The 13,585-nt window shown below is 44.1% G+C and overlaps 3 protein-coding genes across 3 annotated transcripts; 1 reads left to right on the plus strand and 2 right to left on the minus strand. All coding sequences in view use genetic code 11, as the record gives it.

The window, feature by feature from the left end:
- Positions 1–930: 930 nt before the first annotated feature.
- EGR_08289 (hypothetical protein) lies at positions 931–1,996 on the minus strand (the record flags this gene model as incomplete). The annotated part of the gene is made up of 2 exons (XM_024497538.1): positions 931–1,065; positions 1,937–1,996. The coding sequence occupies 2 exons, from the start codon at positions 1,994–1,996 to the stop codon at positions 931–933; spliced, it is 195 nt and encodes a 64-aa protein (XP_024348016.1).
- Positions 1,997–7,830: 5,834 nt separating this feature from the next.
- On the plus strand, positions 7,831–10,745 carry EGR_08290 (Growth arrest-specific protein; the record flags this gene model as incomplete). Its single annotated transcript, XM_024497539.1, has 7 exons — positions 7,831–8,355; positions 8,531–8,776; positions 8,829–8,996; positions 9,335–9,421; positions 9,704–9,913; positions 10,067–10,132; positions 10,515–10,745. The coding sequence occupies 7 exons, from the start codon at positions 7,831–7,833 to the stop codon at positions 10,743–10,745; spliced, it is 1,533 nt and encodes a 510-aa protein (XP_024348017.1).
- A 1,005-nt stretch (positions 10,746–11,750) lies between these two features.
- EGR_08291 (hypothetical protein) lies at positions 11,751–12,948 on the minus strand (the record flags this gene model as incomplete). The annotated part of the gene is made up of 8 exons (XM_024497540.1): positions 11,751–12,062; positions 12,105–12,311; positions 12,349–12,407; positions 12,441–12,522; positions 12,557–12,605; positions 12,647–12,728; positions 12,754–12,852; positions 12,885–12,948. The coding sequence occupies 8 exons, from the start codon at positions 12,946–12,948 to the stop codon at positions 11,751–11,753; spliced, it is 954 nt and encodes a 317-aa protein (XP_024348018.1).
- Between the last annotated feature and the right edge of the window lie 637 nt (positions 12,949–13,585).

The raw sequence follows: 13,585 nt of genomic DNA on the forward strand, positions 1-13,585 counted from the left end.
GTCACGTGTAGATATCTTGCATCCTCCATACCTCAGTCAAAATGTTCGTTTCACAACGAACAAATCCATCGCTAATCTCGAAGCCAGCTGATTCCCCCAGATTCACCCTCGTTGTGGCCCCATCCAGCGCCTTACTCACAACCACATGCAGCCCACACACTGCGTTCTCCAAAGCACCAACAGTTCCATCCTTTGTATTCTCTCCCACCCCAAGTGTCGAGGTTTGCCACCTTCTCTACTCCTCCAGACGCGACTTCAAGTTCACTTTGTGCCCAGGCAGGACATTCAACTTCGCGCGTGGCACTAGGCAGTGCTACGTGTAGGAAAGCAAGCAAGGAAGGAAGAAGGGCGGACAGAAATCCTAGATGCAGGTCCGCTACCAAGTCCACACAATTGCATGTAATATAAGTCAACATCCTTAGCACTTTACAAGAATTGCAACTGGCTGAACTGACTCGTGGCACAAACACCACACTTACGTTTACAACATTCACACCAACGTTTAATGTTATCGGTCTGCGGTCAAGCACACCTCTTCAACTCCCAGCAGCACTTTGGTCGGCCACCTCGACATTACAAGTCTAAACAAAAGTACTCAAGTCGCCCTCTTCAACACAATTACTGCACAAGGCAATCACATACCACGTAGGCGCCTGTCAAATTTGTGCAACAGATCATGAAACACTCATCACCCTGTGTTTAAGCACACGTCTTGTCATTTGCATTGCAGTTCGAAAATCACCAATGCTTACACTGTCGCGGTGTTTCTCGCTGCATTGCACACAGACCTGGTGGTGGTAGACTGCATTTGCCTACGGAAGTTACTACAACGCATGAAGGTGAGCGGAGTTCCTCCGATCCCCTCCCCTCATTCAACATCTCCTGATCGCCTGCTCCTCTATTCTCCACTTTCTGCTCCCACTCCTGCTCCTACCTCCGTTGCTTCCAGAGCAGACAGATCTGCAAGCCCACGTTGTAGTTGGGACGGAGTTTCGCTGAGTCAAACTCTGCCTGGCAGTAGATGCAATGTTCTGTTGCAAGTAGAAGGCGCGTCCGCATGGCAGGCTGTAGAGATCACTCATCCTTTTTGGCACAATGGAAAAGACAAAACAGGTTCACTCATTACTTCTCCATCAAAGCTGCTGATGTTATCTGGGAATAGAACATAAAGCAGATGTGAATTCAAAACTCAGCAACCTGATTTATTGCTCCTCTCTACATCCACACCCGAAGCGATGGCTACCGCTTGCATGAAGAAATGCGGGCGTGTTCCACATTACACCGTTGAAGAAGACACACAAACCACTTGCTGCTGATTCGTGGAGGGCAAAGCTGAACCCTTAGCCAACTCGTCATTTGAGGCCTTCAGTCCCTCTAGACTCCTCTCCCACCGTACAGCACAGACCCCTGCTCGCCAACCCTTATCCATGACTGCTCCCTCCCACTCCTCCTTCTGCGTACCTGTGACCTCTCTAGCGTGGTCACAATGGCTTGCCCCATTACGTATTCTGGCAAGATTTTTGCACCCTACCACATACCCGGTCATTCCATTACACAGTTTTGGCACTCATGGCTTCCTGCCTCCCTCAATCCCTCATCAATCATCACTCTATGGAATGGTTTACATTACTCCTTTTCAAATGCACTATTCCACTTCACCACGCCTATCTACGACTTTGGTGTGTGAGTCGTCTACACCGCTTCCACACCTTAAAATCCAAGGTAGGTGGCACCATTTTGCTCGAATGTTGATTTAAACGGCATATCCGTCCGTACCTGGCCCCTCAGCGGAATCACCTACCCACCTACTTAGGTGGAATAAATACCAAGGGAGTAAAAACAAGTTACTCATCCAAGTGTCCCGCCTAGTATTGCACTATTTCCCTCTATCCTATCAGTGCCGACACAAAAAACTGCTTTTACATAAACAACTTACACCTCTACGCGCAATCCACGTATGAGAGAGACGACACAGGAAGCCGCCGCTCCATCGCATCCTCCCCCGTTTGAATGGCGGTGTGCGTGTCACACTATAATGGCTGCCACCTTTGTCATCTTTATTGGTCAGTTCTTGTGATGGCTCAACCAATCAGCACGATGCGTTGCTGAAGTCCATTTAGTAGCTGCACTCGCAAATTTTTTGCTTCATGGACCTTGCTACTCCTTGCTCATTAGGCAGCGACTAGAAAGTCAATTTTTAAGAAACATTTGACTTGGTGTTACTTCTTTTTCGTTTGTACTTAAAAGCTAAGGCTTTCTCTCGGCCATCACCACCGATACGGCGTCTCGGATGAAGCGCATATTTTCGGTTTGCCACACAAACACACAGACGGTCAGTTGTGATCACACTTGGCCCAGCACGGTGTTGTCACCAATTGTTGCTTTGCACGGGACTGCGGTACAGACGAGACGAGATGTCTCTGCTTAATGCCTTTTCGGGAGGTACCACTCGCCACTCGCACACTGGCTAACTACCCCCACTTGATCGAGGTTAATCCCGTGCACGTGAAAACCTTCAAGTTGAAGACAAAAAAGAAGACGGCCGTCCACCCTTCGGCTTTCTTCCTGACGGAAGACTTGAGGAGTCTCTTTCCTGAGTCCGCATTGTTCTTAGGTGTCGTCGCAACTTGACACTGTATGCATGGATAATATGCTCTATGCCGTTCGGCTTAAATGATGAAGACACAGGGACGAAGGGAGAGTTGTAGAAGTGAAAGAAAAGCACACGGTAAGAGGCCTTCTGTCCTCAGAATGTGTGGAATTTTTGCAATTTACCTAAGTTGGCGGCAGTGAGTCAACCAAATGGCCAAGACTGTTGGCTGAAGTGAGGTGAAGAACTTGAATGAAAGGAAGGAGAGTAGGCGGAGAAGGAAGTGGATGGTGGACGGTGTTATGCGTTCAAAATGTAAACTTCTTTTTACCGGATGTTTGCAATCTGCGGCTGCAACGAGTGCATGAATGATTTCACTGCTCAATTCCTTGCATGACTAGTGGGATGGTTATGGAGCTAGAAGGACGTTGAGTGTAGTCTATCGATGGAAACACCACCAGTTTCGGAACGATGTGATGAAGTGTATTTTGGGCTGTATCATGCGTGAAGAGACATGTTGCCTGTGACCTGAGACCTGGAAGGAGGGAAGAAATTAGGGCTTTTACCACTGGTAGAGCCTTTCTTGTGGAGTTGGCAAGGACGGAAAGTGGGGACCGAGGGTGAAGGTGTTGGTACTGGTGGTAGACGAGAAGTGGATGAGTTATCCCTTTTATTATTAATCGGAACTCTTCGCCTGCGCAGCAGGCTTTGATGGTGCACCTCCCTCCCCACGGCAGCGTTCCAGTTGGGAACCTGATTCTGGAATGTGGAGGGTGAAAAGCCGCGAGGCATGGTCCCCATGAACATGATCACATTGCGAGACGTGGATGCTGTTCTAGAGGCGCGACATCATCAACTGATTGAGGAATGCATCGTCTTGCGACCTGCATTTCTGCTAGTTTCGAATTGGGTTAAACTGTCATTGTCATCTGTCATCTGCCATTGTCACTGTCAACTGTCATCTAACCCCTTTATTCGTCTATTGGCCTAAAGACAGGGGGCTTCAAACGGTGTAAAAACTGGTTGTTGGTTGGTTATTCACTACCGTGCCCTTCAACTAAGGGAAAAGAATATCCTGTGTCCCTCTGGTCGAATTCAGTGGAATCATCGACATGAGGACAAATGGAGCTGTGCACAAAGCCTTTGTAGTCGATTTCTCTACTGCAAACGCGATCCAGATGGCTATAGCAGAGGCTCATCCCTGAATCAAGCTTGTTAACCTTCGTATCCCTTTAACGGATGATTGTGAATGGAGGTGTGGACGTACTTGGTTACTCACTTCCTCTTTCCAAGTATCCTGCCGTTTGCAGCTCCAAAAAAAGGCGTCTAACTCTGCCTGCAAGGCGTAGAGGCAGATCCAAAAAGCATAGACGAGAATATTCAAGGGATGCAATGACCAGTATAGTGAACTGAATGTTGTATGTGTTTGTGAATTTAGTGCTCTGGACGTGTAATCTAAGTGCATTTAGGTTTGGAATTGCTTCCATCTTGCTTTTGGCCACGCCCATGAAGCTGAGAAAGATGGAGGCGATTCCTTGTATGTGCGTAAAAGCGCCAAAATAATCCTCGCCATTCTCCTCCCTCTAAAATTTATAATCGTGTGTGTGGTTTTAGGGTTGAGGGGAACCTTAGTGAGTAGGACAGAGTGTACAATGAGTGGGTGAGGCACAACATGCAGCTCGTCGCAGAACGTGTGCTGCTCGATTCTATACGTGTCATCCCATTTGGTCATGACTGGGTCTCACTGCCTGCGTAGCTGTCCTTGTTGGCCACACCAATCACGGTGATTTGCTGACATAGACGACCCTCGAAGGAGGGTCTGACTTTTTCTCCCCAATCGATCCTCTCCACCCCACTTCTACTCTCCTTTCTAGTCTGTTCTTCATTCCCCTTCTCACTACTATGTGACTTAGCTCAGCTCATCTTGGCTGCGAGGCAATTTTTTAAGCTGTAGCCATGTTCGGTGGGTCAACTTTGCCAAACCTTGCAATCAAAGCGCTTTCATACCTGACTCACTCCTAAATGAGGTTAATTGAAATTAGCTTCAAGTGGAGACACTTATATTCCCTCCCTCCTTCCATTCTAACCATCCATCTAATGCTCCTCCCCCCCCCCCCCAACTGCCTTGATATCTCTAATATATTCTTCACATTTCTCTTTTTTTATCTCCTTATCTTTAATTAACCGATTTGTAACCAAGAAAAGAACCCAGAAGAAAATCGTTCCATAAGGAAATCGTGATGTGTCAAAGCCTTGAAATACACTTCACCTGCTCTCATCAGCTTTGCGTTGAGGTGCTTGAGGTGCCTCCGAGAAATACGCGCATCCAATGGAGGGACTAAAATGGGATCAGGGTAAAAGGTGAGGCCTATTGTAAAATCGTATTCATTGGGCCTAGTTTGGTTTTGCAAGTCCGTCAATTGTTGCTCGCACAGAGGTCACGTCAGGCCGGACCAGTCGCCAGATTTGTAAAGGATGACAAGTTCCATTCGCAGTTGGTTTTTTTAGGCTGTTGCAAAAGAACTCATTCACACTGTTATGGTAGTTCGGCGATAAGTGGAGACGAAATGAATATTAGCTAGGAGTCGGCTCAACGGTACATGTTCTAGTGCCACCGATTTAGGTCACTAAGACACCGTGGTATTGGACTCCAAATGAATTTATAAGCGCCTTCAAAACATAACACTTCCATTTATCTCACATATGCCATGGACTCCTTCAAAAGTAAACTCATGTAGACGTTCAATTTTGGTCAGAATGACCTTCATGCTAAATGACTACACAACTCACCACGGCAGGCACTGCATTCGGTAATGGTAACTCCCAATTTGGTAGCAGTCGAAGCCCTCACAGCAATCCTTGTCTGATTTACACGCCTGAAAATATCCTCTACACCGTTTACACGAGCGGCATGATGTAGCTGAAATGCGTTTTATAAAAATGTGCCTGATCATTCCCATGTAATGTGGTTAAACATGTTGAACTAGCCTTGAAACACTCTCTCATGCCTCCAAACGGCACTCGATTCGTATAATTCTCTTCAATAAAATGGAACGAGGTTTGAATCGATGGATTGCATCACTTACCTAGAATGGCGAATAACAGAAGAATTCGCATCTCCGCATATGTGGACTGAGGGTTTATCAGCAAAGCACAAAATAGTTCGGGATCAATAGGCGAGATAGATACATTTTCCTTTGCAATTAATCTGTCCTCATGTGTTTTCCAGTAGGAACAGAAAGCGGAAACTTCGTGATTGGGACATTTTCCGGATATCTACACACATAACCTGCAAACAAGGTATGAATAAATGTTTTTAGATAATTAATCCAAAATAAATCAATAGCATTTAAAAATCGAAAAAGACCAAAAATTACTCAAATGAGCCTATTTGATGGGATATCGCCTTGTTGTGTTACATTAGCAGCCACGCAATTACTTAATTTATTGCCGCAGGCGAAAATTCATTCATTTTTAACAGTTTTTTAGCAAACACAGAAAACTTGGCTTAAGTTTTTTGTTTGTTTAGTTTTAGGGCTTAATTAATAGCCTTTAAAATAAGTTATGTGAATTACATGCCGCTACAAGTTCAAAGGTACAGTGATCTAATATGATGCAATCAAAAGTTAGACCTGGTGACATCGACAGCGTTAATTTTGCGACTTTGTTTGATTTTAAGTCTGCACTGCTTGCTTTTTTCCAAAAACAAAGTAGCAACCCCAAATTTAGATGTTTGGTTGTTTTAATTTATGAATATACTACCCTCGGGAATCAACCACCCGAGGTCAATCCGCGCGATATCACAAAAAGTCGGTTTTATAAATGGTAGGCAAGTTGAAAGATGACGTATCGTGGAAAAAAGACAACTGGTGGAGTCACACACTGTCTACTTTTACCTTGCAAATTGTGGGATTTTTCGCCCAAGCTGTGGTAGAAATTGCAGTTTGGGACAATCCTTTTTGGACATCTTTAAGCAGTATTGTTTAGGCAGACACTAGAAGGTCCTTGGTGACTATGTGTTATGTCATGTTAGGTTTGCTACACCTACGTCCAAGATTTAAAGGCATAATTCGTAAATTTCCATGCCATAGGGTGATTTGGGGGTCCAAATATTTCTTCGTCGAAAGAATCACCGCAATCACAACCCTTTTGAGCGCCCTTTTCAATTAACTTAATTAGGGTCTTCGTATGCAGACGCTCTTTGCACATAAAGATAATGCGCAACTGCCTTTCTTCTTTTTAAGTATTATTTTAATTATTAGAAGGCGTTAGTGACATAGACATCAGAAATTTTATTTTACTATGATGTACCACTTTGAATTCGGAAACACGCTATGAGGTAAGGCTTTTACGAAAGGATCTTAGTGCGTATTCTAGTCCACGTATTCCACTGGACTGCTTTTAAAGCTTGGCCAAACGTAGATTTTGAAGTTTCACACCTTCCCTCAGGCTGCAATGTTGCATACCAATGGCGAGTAGTGATTTATGCTAGGTTACAGGGCGTGGGTGAGGCATGGGTTGCTGATATATTGGAATACTGTGCCCCCAAGACACAAGTACAACTGTGAAGAGGAGAAATTTTGCACGGTTCCCAGTTCTTCGCAAACAGGCATCAGTTAAATATATGATCACCTTTTTCCTTTCCCTTATTCCTCTAACATCACTATCAAAAGTACGCTTTGTAATGTCATTTAGGGTCTTTTAGCGCATATCCTCCTCTGGACAAAGTTTATTGGAGAAGAATTGATTTAAATAGATTCGAGGATTTGAGTTGATTTTGGGGCCAGCGCTGTACTTACTACAATGTCCCACATATCATGCAAGCATATTATATGCAACAATTGTGCTCGTAGCTAAACTTGTCCAAATGTAACCAGAGGAGGAACAATTAGCATACACTGCTGTAGTTGAATATATTCGGTAAAAATTACTCCAAGGTCGATTTATATCTGGCCATGGGTGACATCAACACATTATCATATATTGAGTAGGACTTGTGTTAACTGGCCTTCCCGTATCTATAAATGCGGCATTTCGTCATCCCTGATTTCGTAATGGGGCATAGGCAGTGGTGACCAGCGCCTTACCATTAATTTACAGAATAACTGGGAAGCTTTAGACGTGACGAAGTCGTCATGCAGCCGAGAGGCAGAAAGGTCCGTGCAGTCTATACAGAAATATACGTTGTCTAGTAAAGACTAGCGCAAGATTTTGGCTTTCCACGGTGATGGAAACATCTTATGTGTGTATGTGTAATAACGCAGGCAAAATCAAAGAACGAGAAGAAGAAGAAGACCGCTACAGTTATTCACGGAGTGGTGACCTCTGAGATGTCCAAGGAGGAGATCGAGGAGTACGTGGTGTTGCTTCGCGCAGAACTGGAACGCGAACGTGCCGAGCGCAACAAGACAGCTCTGGAGAGGGACAAGGTGACAACCTTTTGGGAGACGTGCCGTCAGCAAGTTGAAGATGCGAGGGGTCTGTTGCGAAAGAAGGAGCGAGAACTGGAGGATGCCGAAGAGAGACACCAAATGGAGATGCGAGTTTATCGACAGAAGGTGAAGCACCTGCTGTTTGAAGAAAACGCGAGACAAGTGGATATCCGCCATGACACTGCGGTGACATTAAATACGAAGGCGGAGGAGATGAGAGTAGAGGTGAGGGAACTGTTAAATGAGAACTACACCCTGAAAGCCCAAATGCGACTTCGACAATTGGAGTCCGAGGAGGCAGTCAAGATGTTGAAGAAGCAACATGAAACTGAGGTGAGATTATTTGGTCTTCTACATTTGTTCCTATCCCGACACCATTCCTCTTGCAAAGCACTTACCGTAATGTCTATTTTGCTTAGCTACGCCAACAGACACGTTGTTGGAGTGAGTTGATACAAATTTAGAAGTGAGGATTCTAGTCCATGTGTGCCTGTATATTGTGTTGTAGATGACAGCCTTGCGGCAGGACTTCATTCTCCAAGCTGAGGAGCTGGAACAGAGAACAGCAAAGCAAGCTGCCCAGTTGCGAGAAGATCTGGAGACCCAGCGCGTGAGCGAAATTCACGCCACTGAGGAGCGCAAGAACCTCCACATCAAGCAACTCGAAACGGCTCATGATAAGGCCTTCAACAACATGAAGAGCTACTACAATGATATCACCCTTGGCAATGTCAATGTCATTAAGACCCTTAAAGTAGGTCACTCAGTCTGTCTTCTCCATTTGGCTCTGTTGTCCACTCCTGTAGGAGAGCATTGAAGAACTACGTTCGAGTCTGGTTCGTATGCAACGTGACCTTGAGTTGAGCCAATCACAGACCGCGCAGTATAAGCAGAAATTAGGGGAATCAGAAGAGCAGAATAAGAATCTCCGAAAAATTGCACATCTCTTCGAATCAGAAAAGTCTGCACACAACGTAAGTTATGCCTAAATTAAGGCAATATACGTGGCTGGGGTGACTGCAGTTTCGGTTCTTGTTTCTCCATTTTGAGATTCAAGATTGTTCAAATAAGTTTGCGATGCCTGGAAACGGAGTGTGAGAGTGATATGAGGAGGCTTCTTTCCCAGTAGAACTATAATGAGCTGCTGCCTAACAAGTGATACTACTTATTACTGCAGCGCTTCATTTTAATTACTTATCCGGGTGTGGAAGAAGCCATGTAAAATGTACGTGGGATTATACAGCAGCTAATGGAATGGATAGACGCCCGAAGATCGTAAGTACTTGTGTGTGTATATGTATGTGCATTTTAGGTGACAAAAGCTAATTTGCGTCTTGCGAACAAAACAAAAGCAAACAACGAAATGCTCTACAATATAGCACAGGCAAGACTCGAAGAAGTAAGTCCTTCTCGTCAAATATTTTCCTATCAACGTCTTCAATTTTGCTTCCATCCGTGATATGCTTGCCTAACTCCAGTGTCACAAGTATGTTTCGTGTATTTCTCATCAGCTTATGTTCGGTTCGGTCAAAAAATGTCAAAGAATGTCACCTGATTCAACATTAAGGCATTTGCTTTGTTTGTGGTAGTTCATGTTTGCATTGGTACTCCGATGACCAACGTGATAATGTAGAATAAAAGAACAAAGTACTAAAATCTTGCATCAATCTGCTTTTTACAGCTGGAAGCTGAGAAAAAACGTCTGACAGAGAGGATGGAAATGACTTTGTTGGAGATCAAGAGAAAGGCTGGTGTAAGGAGTGCAATTCTGGAGAAGAAACTAACCCATCTAGTGGCGATTTTGGAGGCCAAGGAGACGGAGGTGCATACCCTCATCATGGCCACGAATGCGGACCCGGAGGCTGTAAAGGAGTCGCGCAAAAATCTTGAGGTGCGTGTCTCTGGTTCTTGGAGCATTTTTGGTCTCTCGACTATCCAGAAAATGTGTGCTTGTTAGCCAGGTTACCATTGTATATCATCACTGCCTTAAAGACTTTAATTTGGTGACACCTAAATTTGATTTCTACTCTTGTTTCGAATGCAGGAATTGCTGAACAAAAAGAACACAGCCATCAGGGAACTGCAATATGAAGTTTCACGTGTGGCAAAGGTATGCTTTCTATTCCCCTCCGTATCTTTTATTGTAGAAAGCTTGAAAAAATACGGTTACTTCTATATGAGATAGAGGATAGTTGTTAGTAGGTACCAACCTTTCAATTCCTGCATTGATGACTCCATAAAAGATAACTTTAGCTCCATACTAAATAAACCTACCGGTGGAGATGAAATTATTCTATAGCATAAACACAGGTACTTTCTGTTCGTAGTACTCGGCGCTTAAAGAAATACTGCTCTGATTGATGCAACATTCCCCAGCCATCTTTTTCCCACTGATAGACTTTATACCATACATCAGGGGCAGATAACCAGCCAGGTGGAGTTAGTCAGCCGATTAATAATGACTTGAAATAGGCTCTTTTGTGTGTCCATAGGCCTATACGGATCTATGGCGGACATGCCAGGAGAAGCTAATGGAGGAGACGAGTCACCCCGATAACATAGGGATCAAGCCGGTGGGTGTGAATGTCTCACTCATCTCACCCTTTAACCCTGCCACAGCGCAGTCCAAGCTGCTCAACCTCACTTCAGGCGCACAAGGCACCGCCAGTGGGGTAATAGAGGGCAAAGGTCCCCTTGGACTCACCTCCATCCCGCCTCTTTGAAAAACAGTCTCCAAAAGGAAAGGAATAATTGTGTAAAACTGCTAATAGCGGCTCTTGTAAATTCCGTGTGAGGCAAGAGATGACTGAGTGCCTTATAAACAATAACACGGTGTAGGACGCATAACCTCTACCTAACTAAACTTGAGGAGTATTCGTCATTTGAGACCCTATTGCAAAATAACGGTTGTGATCTCAGGCATGATAGATAAAAGTGAGCTTCATCTGCCAAAGGTATAAGCTCTTAAATTCTTTAGGCATTTGTCTGAAAAACCCCGCAGTAGATGAAGCAATAATACATAATAAAAAAATAGGAGTGTATCATATATGCTGCTCCAAAAAGTTGACTCTTTTAACATCTTCGGCGTTATCCCATCATAATCCATCCATATTCTAATTCTATACAGCAGATACATAGATCCTGGCATGAAGACTCTGTTAACCCTGATTTTTTAGGGCTAAATTTAAAATGTTTACATATTACTGATTGTTTTAAGTTACCGGAACGTGAGCGCCAGACACAGTCCTGCCGCTCACGAAATTGCTAAAATGGGTGATCGGTACAACATCCACACACAACTCGAGCACCTTCAATCAAAATATGTTGGTGAGGTGGGCACTTGAGAAGTTACTTTTCTAGGAACCGGTCATGCTGATACTATAAAGTGGGAATGGCTGACGAATCAACATCGCGACACCTGCTCGTCTTACATGGGACACTTTGATCTGCTTAACTACTTGGCCCTTTGTGAAAATGAATCCAAAGCACGAATTCGTTTTAATCTGATGGAGAGAATGCTTCAGCCATGTGGCCCACCGCCCGAGCGTACTGACGCATGATCCCCCACATATTTGTAAATACACTTTGCTACATTACGAAATTACTTCTTGGCATGTGACTTGTCCAGAGTTCACAGATGTGGCCAGGACCTTAAGGGATGTCCCACAGTGAGAAGTCGCTTTAGAAAACATGGATGTTGTCTTTACGTTGACGGCGTTCATGTACATCTATTTCCGTCTTGAGCGCAGCTGTCTAGCCTCTTTTTCAAGGAGTGAGTTAATCACATGTCGCCTCAGCACTCGTTCTTTTGCGTACCAGTGTAGTTTGTCCACCTGGGTTGGCACCAGCGTTTCTTCTTGGCGTTCCTTGATCACGATATGAAAAAGATCGCGCAATTTGGCTTCTGCATCGCTCCTTTCCAAACCGAGACTGGCCAGCTTGTCCACCAGCTCATTTAGGTCTTTTTCCTTCCTCTCGTAAAACTCTTCCCTCGCTGCAGCGAGATCCTTCTTAAATCGTGCTAGCCGAGCCAATCGTTGCTAAATCAGGTTATTTCACTCATGGCAAAAATTCAGCTTTACCTGATAGCACTCATTCCTCACCTTCTTCTTCCGTTCATCCTCCTCCGATCCCTGTCCAAAGTCAAAGGGGTTGAGGTGACGGATGGTGTTAAGGTTCAATGCCTCCAGCGCTTTCTTGTAGTCCTCTTTGTTGAGGGCTCGTAACCGACGTAGGAGCCGCATTCTTCGCTGAACCAAGGATTCCGTTGCTCCTCTTAGTGTGATTACCTAGAAGACTTATTAATGCTGCGAGGTCAGTAATTACCCTTGGGAACTTTTCGAGCAGATACTTATTGTACCATATCTTGAAGGATATGTTCAACACTACAGAGGTGAAACTAAAGAACTTCTAAATACCTTTCGCGAGCAGAGAATCATCAGTGGGATGTTTGCCGTAGGTGCTCATAAACCTAACCAATTGGTGGTGATAGTCATAAGACTGAGACTTAAGTTATGATGGCATGTTACATTACCAGAGAGTTGCAGCCGTACGTAAAGACTTTTTTCTGTTCATCATTTAGCCTGAACATTGAAACGATGAAGGAATAGCACAAGTCACATACGCCTGGAACCCGGGTAGTTCTTCAGTGCCTAATATGAGGGACTTTGGATCAGTTCGCTGAAATCGCTTGTGTTCCCCTAGATCTGGCTAGAAATGAGTTTGTCGTACAATCAAAGCTAAACACAGGCGCGTTCTTCCGTTGAATCTTAGGTTGCTTTAAGCGATGTAACTTTGTGTACCAAAATCCGTAAGAAGTTGTGCTTGTATCTAAAAGATCGGCACTATCTTTTCTGACTTACGAATTCCAGACACACTCGCTATTCTTGCATTTGCAAGCAACTTTGACACCGTCGCGATGAGCATTCGGGCTGGCTCATACAGGCTAGCACTTCCAATGTCAAATATGTTGTAAAATTTCCACTTTTGTGCAAATAACCATTCGATAAAAGTTAACCAAACTGGTGGGGTGAAATCATGTGCAAGTTATAAAACTATTTCTCAATTGGCTAATTTGCTATGGTGTTGCGTTCTGATTACTTATTTAATGATATCAAACAATAGACAAGCATTAGCAATACAATATTAACCACATTTTATCATTATGCTTAAATTCCACCTATTTTGTAAAATTTTGTCAAGTAGCAAAATTAATTTGCAATTACATAGGTAATCAAGTGTCAGACTTTAAGAGCCTTTCAAGTCCTGATAAACTCTACCTGTACGAAAGGGAACTTATTATTGGTGATTGGAAATGCCAAGATGCTATGGAGGAAGTAAAAATTACGGGGTATATTGCGAGTCTATATTTATTTGTGCCCTTAAACGTGATGTCATTACAAGTCACAGTCCCTCCCCGTCAGCACAGTCCCTGCCGCTCCCAGTGGTCACCCTTCTGTTTTAACCGTAAATATTCCCTCTTTTTACTGATGCCCATTACTGGATGGAATCAAGATCATATAGTAAGTACAACACTTAGTGGAATGCCATATCCTAGTGACAA

This window comes from Echinococcus granulosus (genome assembly GCF_000524195.1).
Source record: "Echinococcus granulosus chromosome Unknown EG_S00102, whole genome shotgun sequence".
NCBI classification, from domain to species: Eukaryota; Metazoa; Platyhelminthes; class Cestoda; order Cyclophyllidea; family Taeniidae; genus Echinococcus; species Echinococcus granulosus.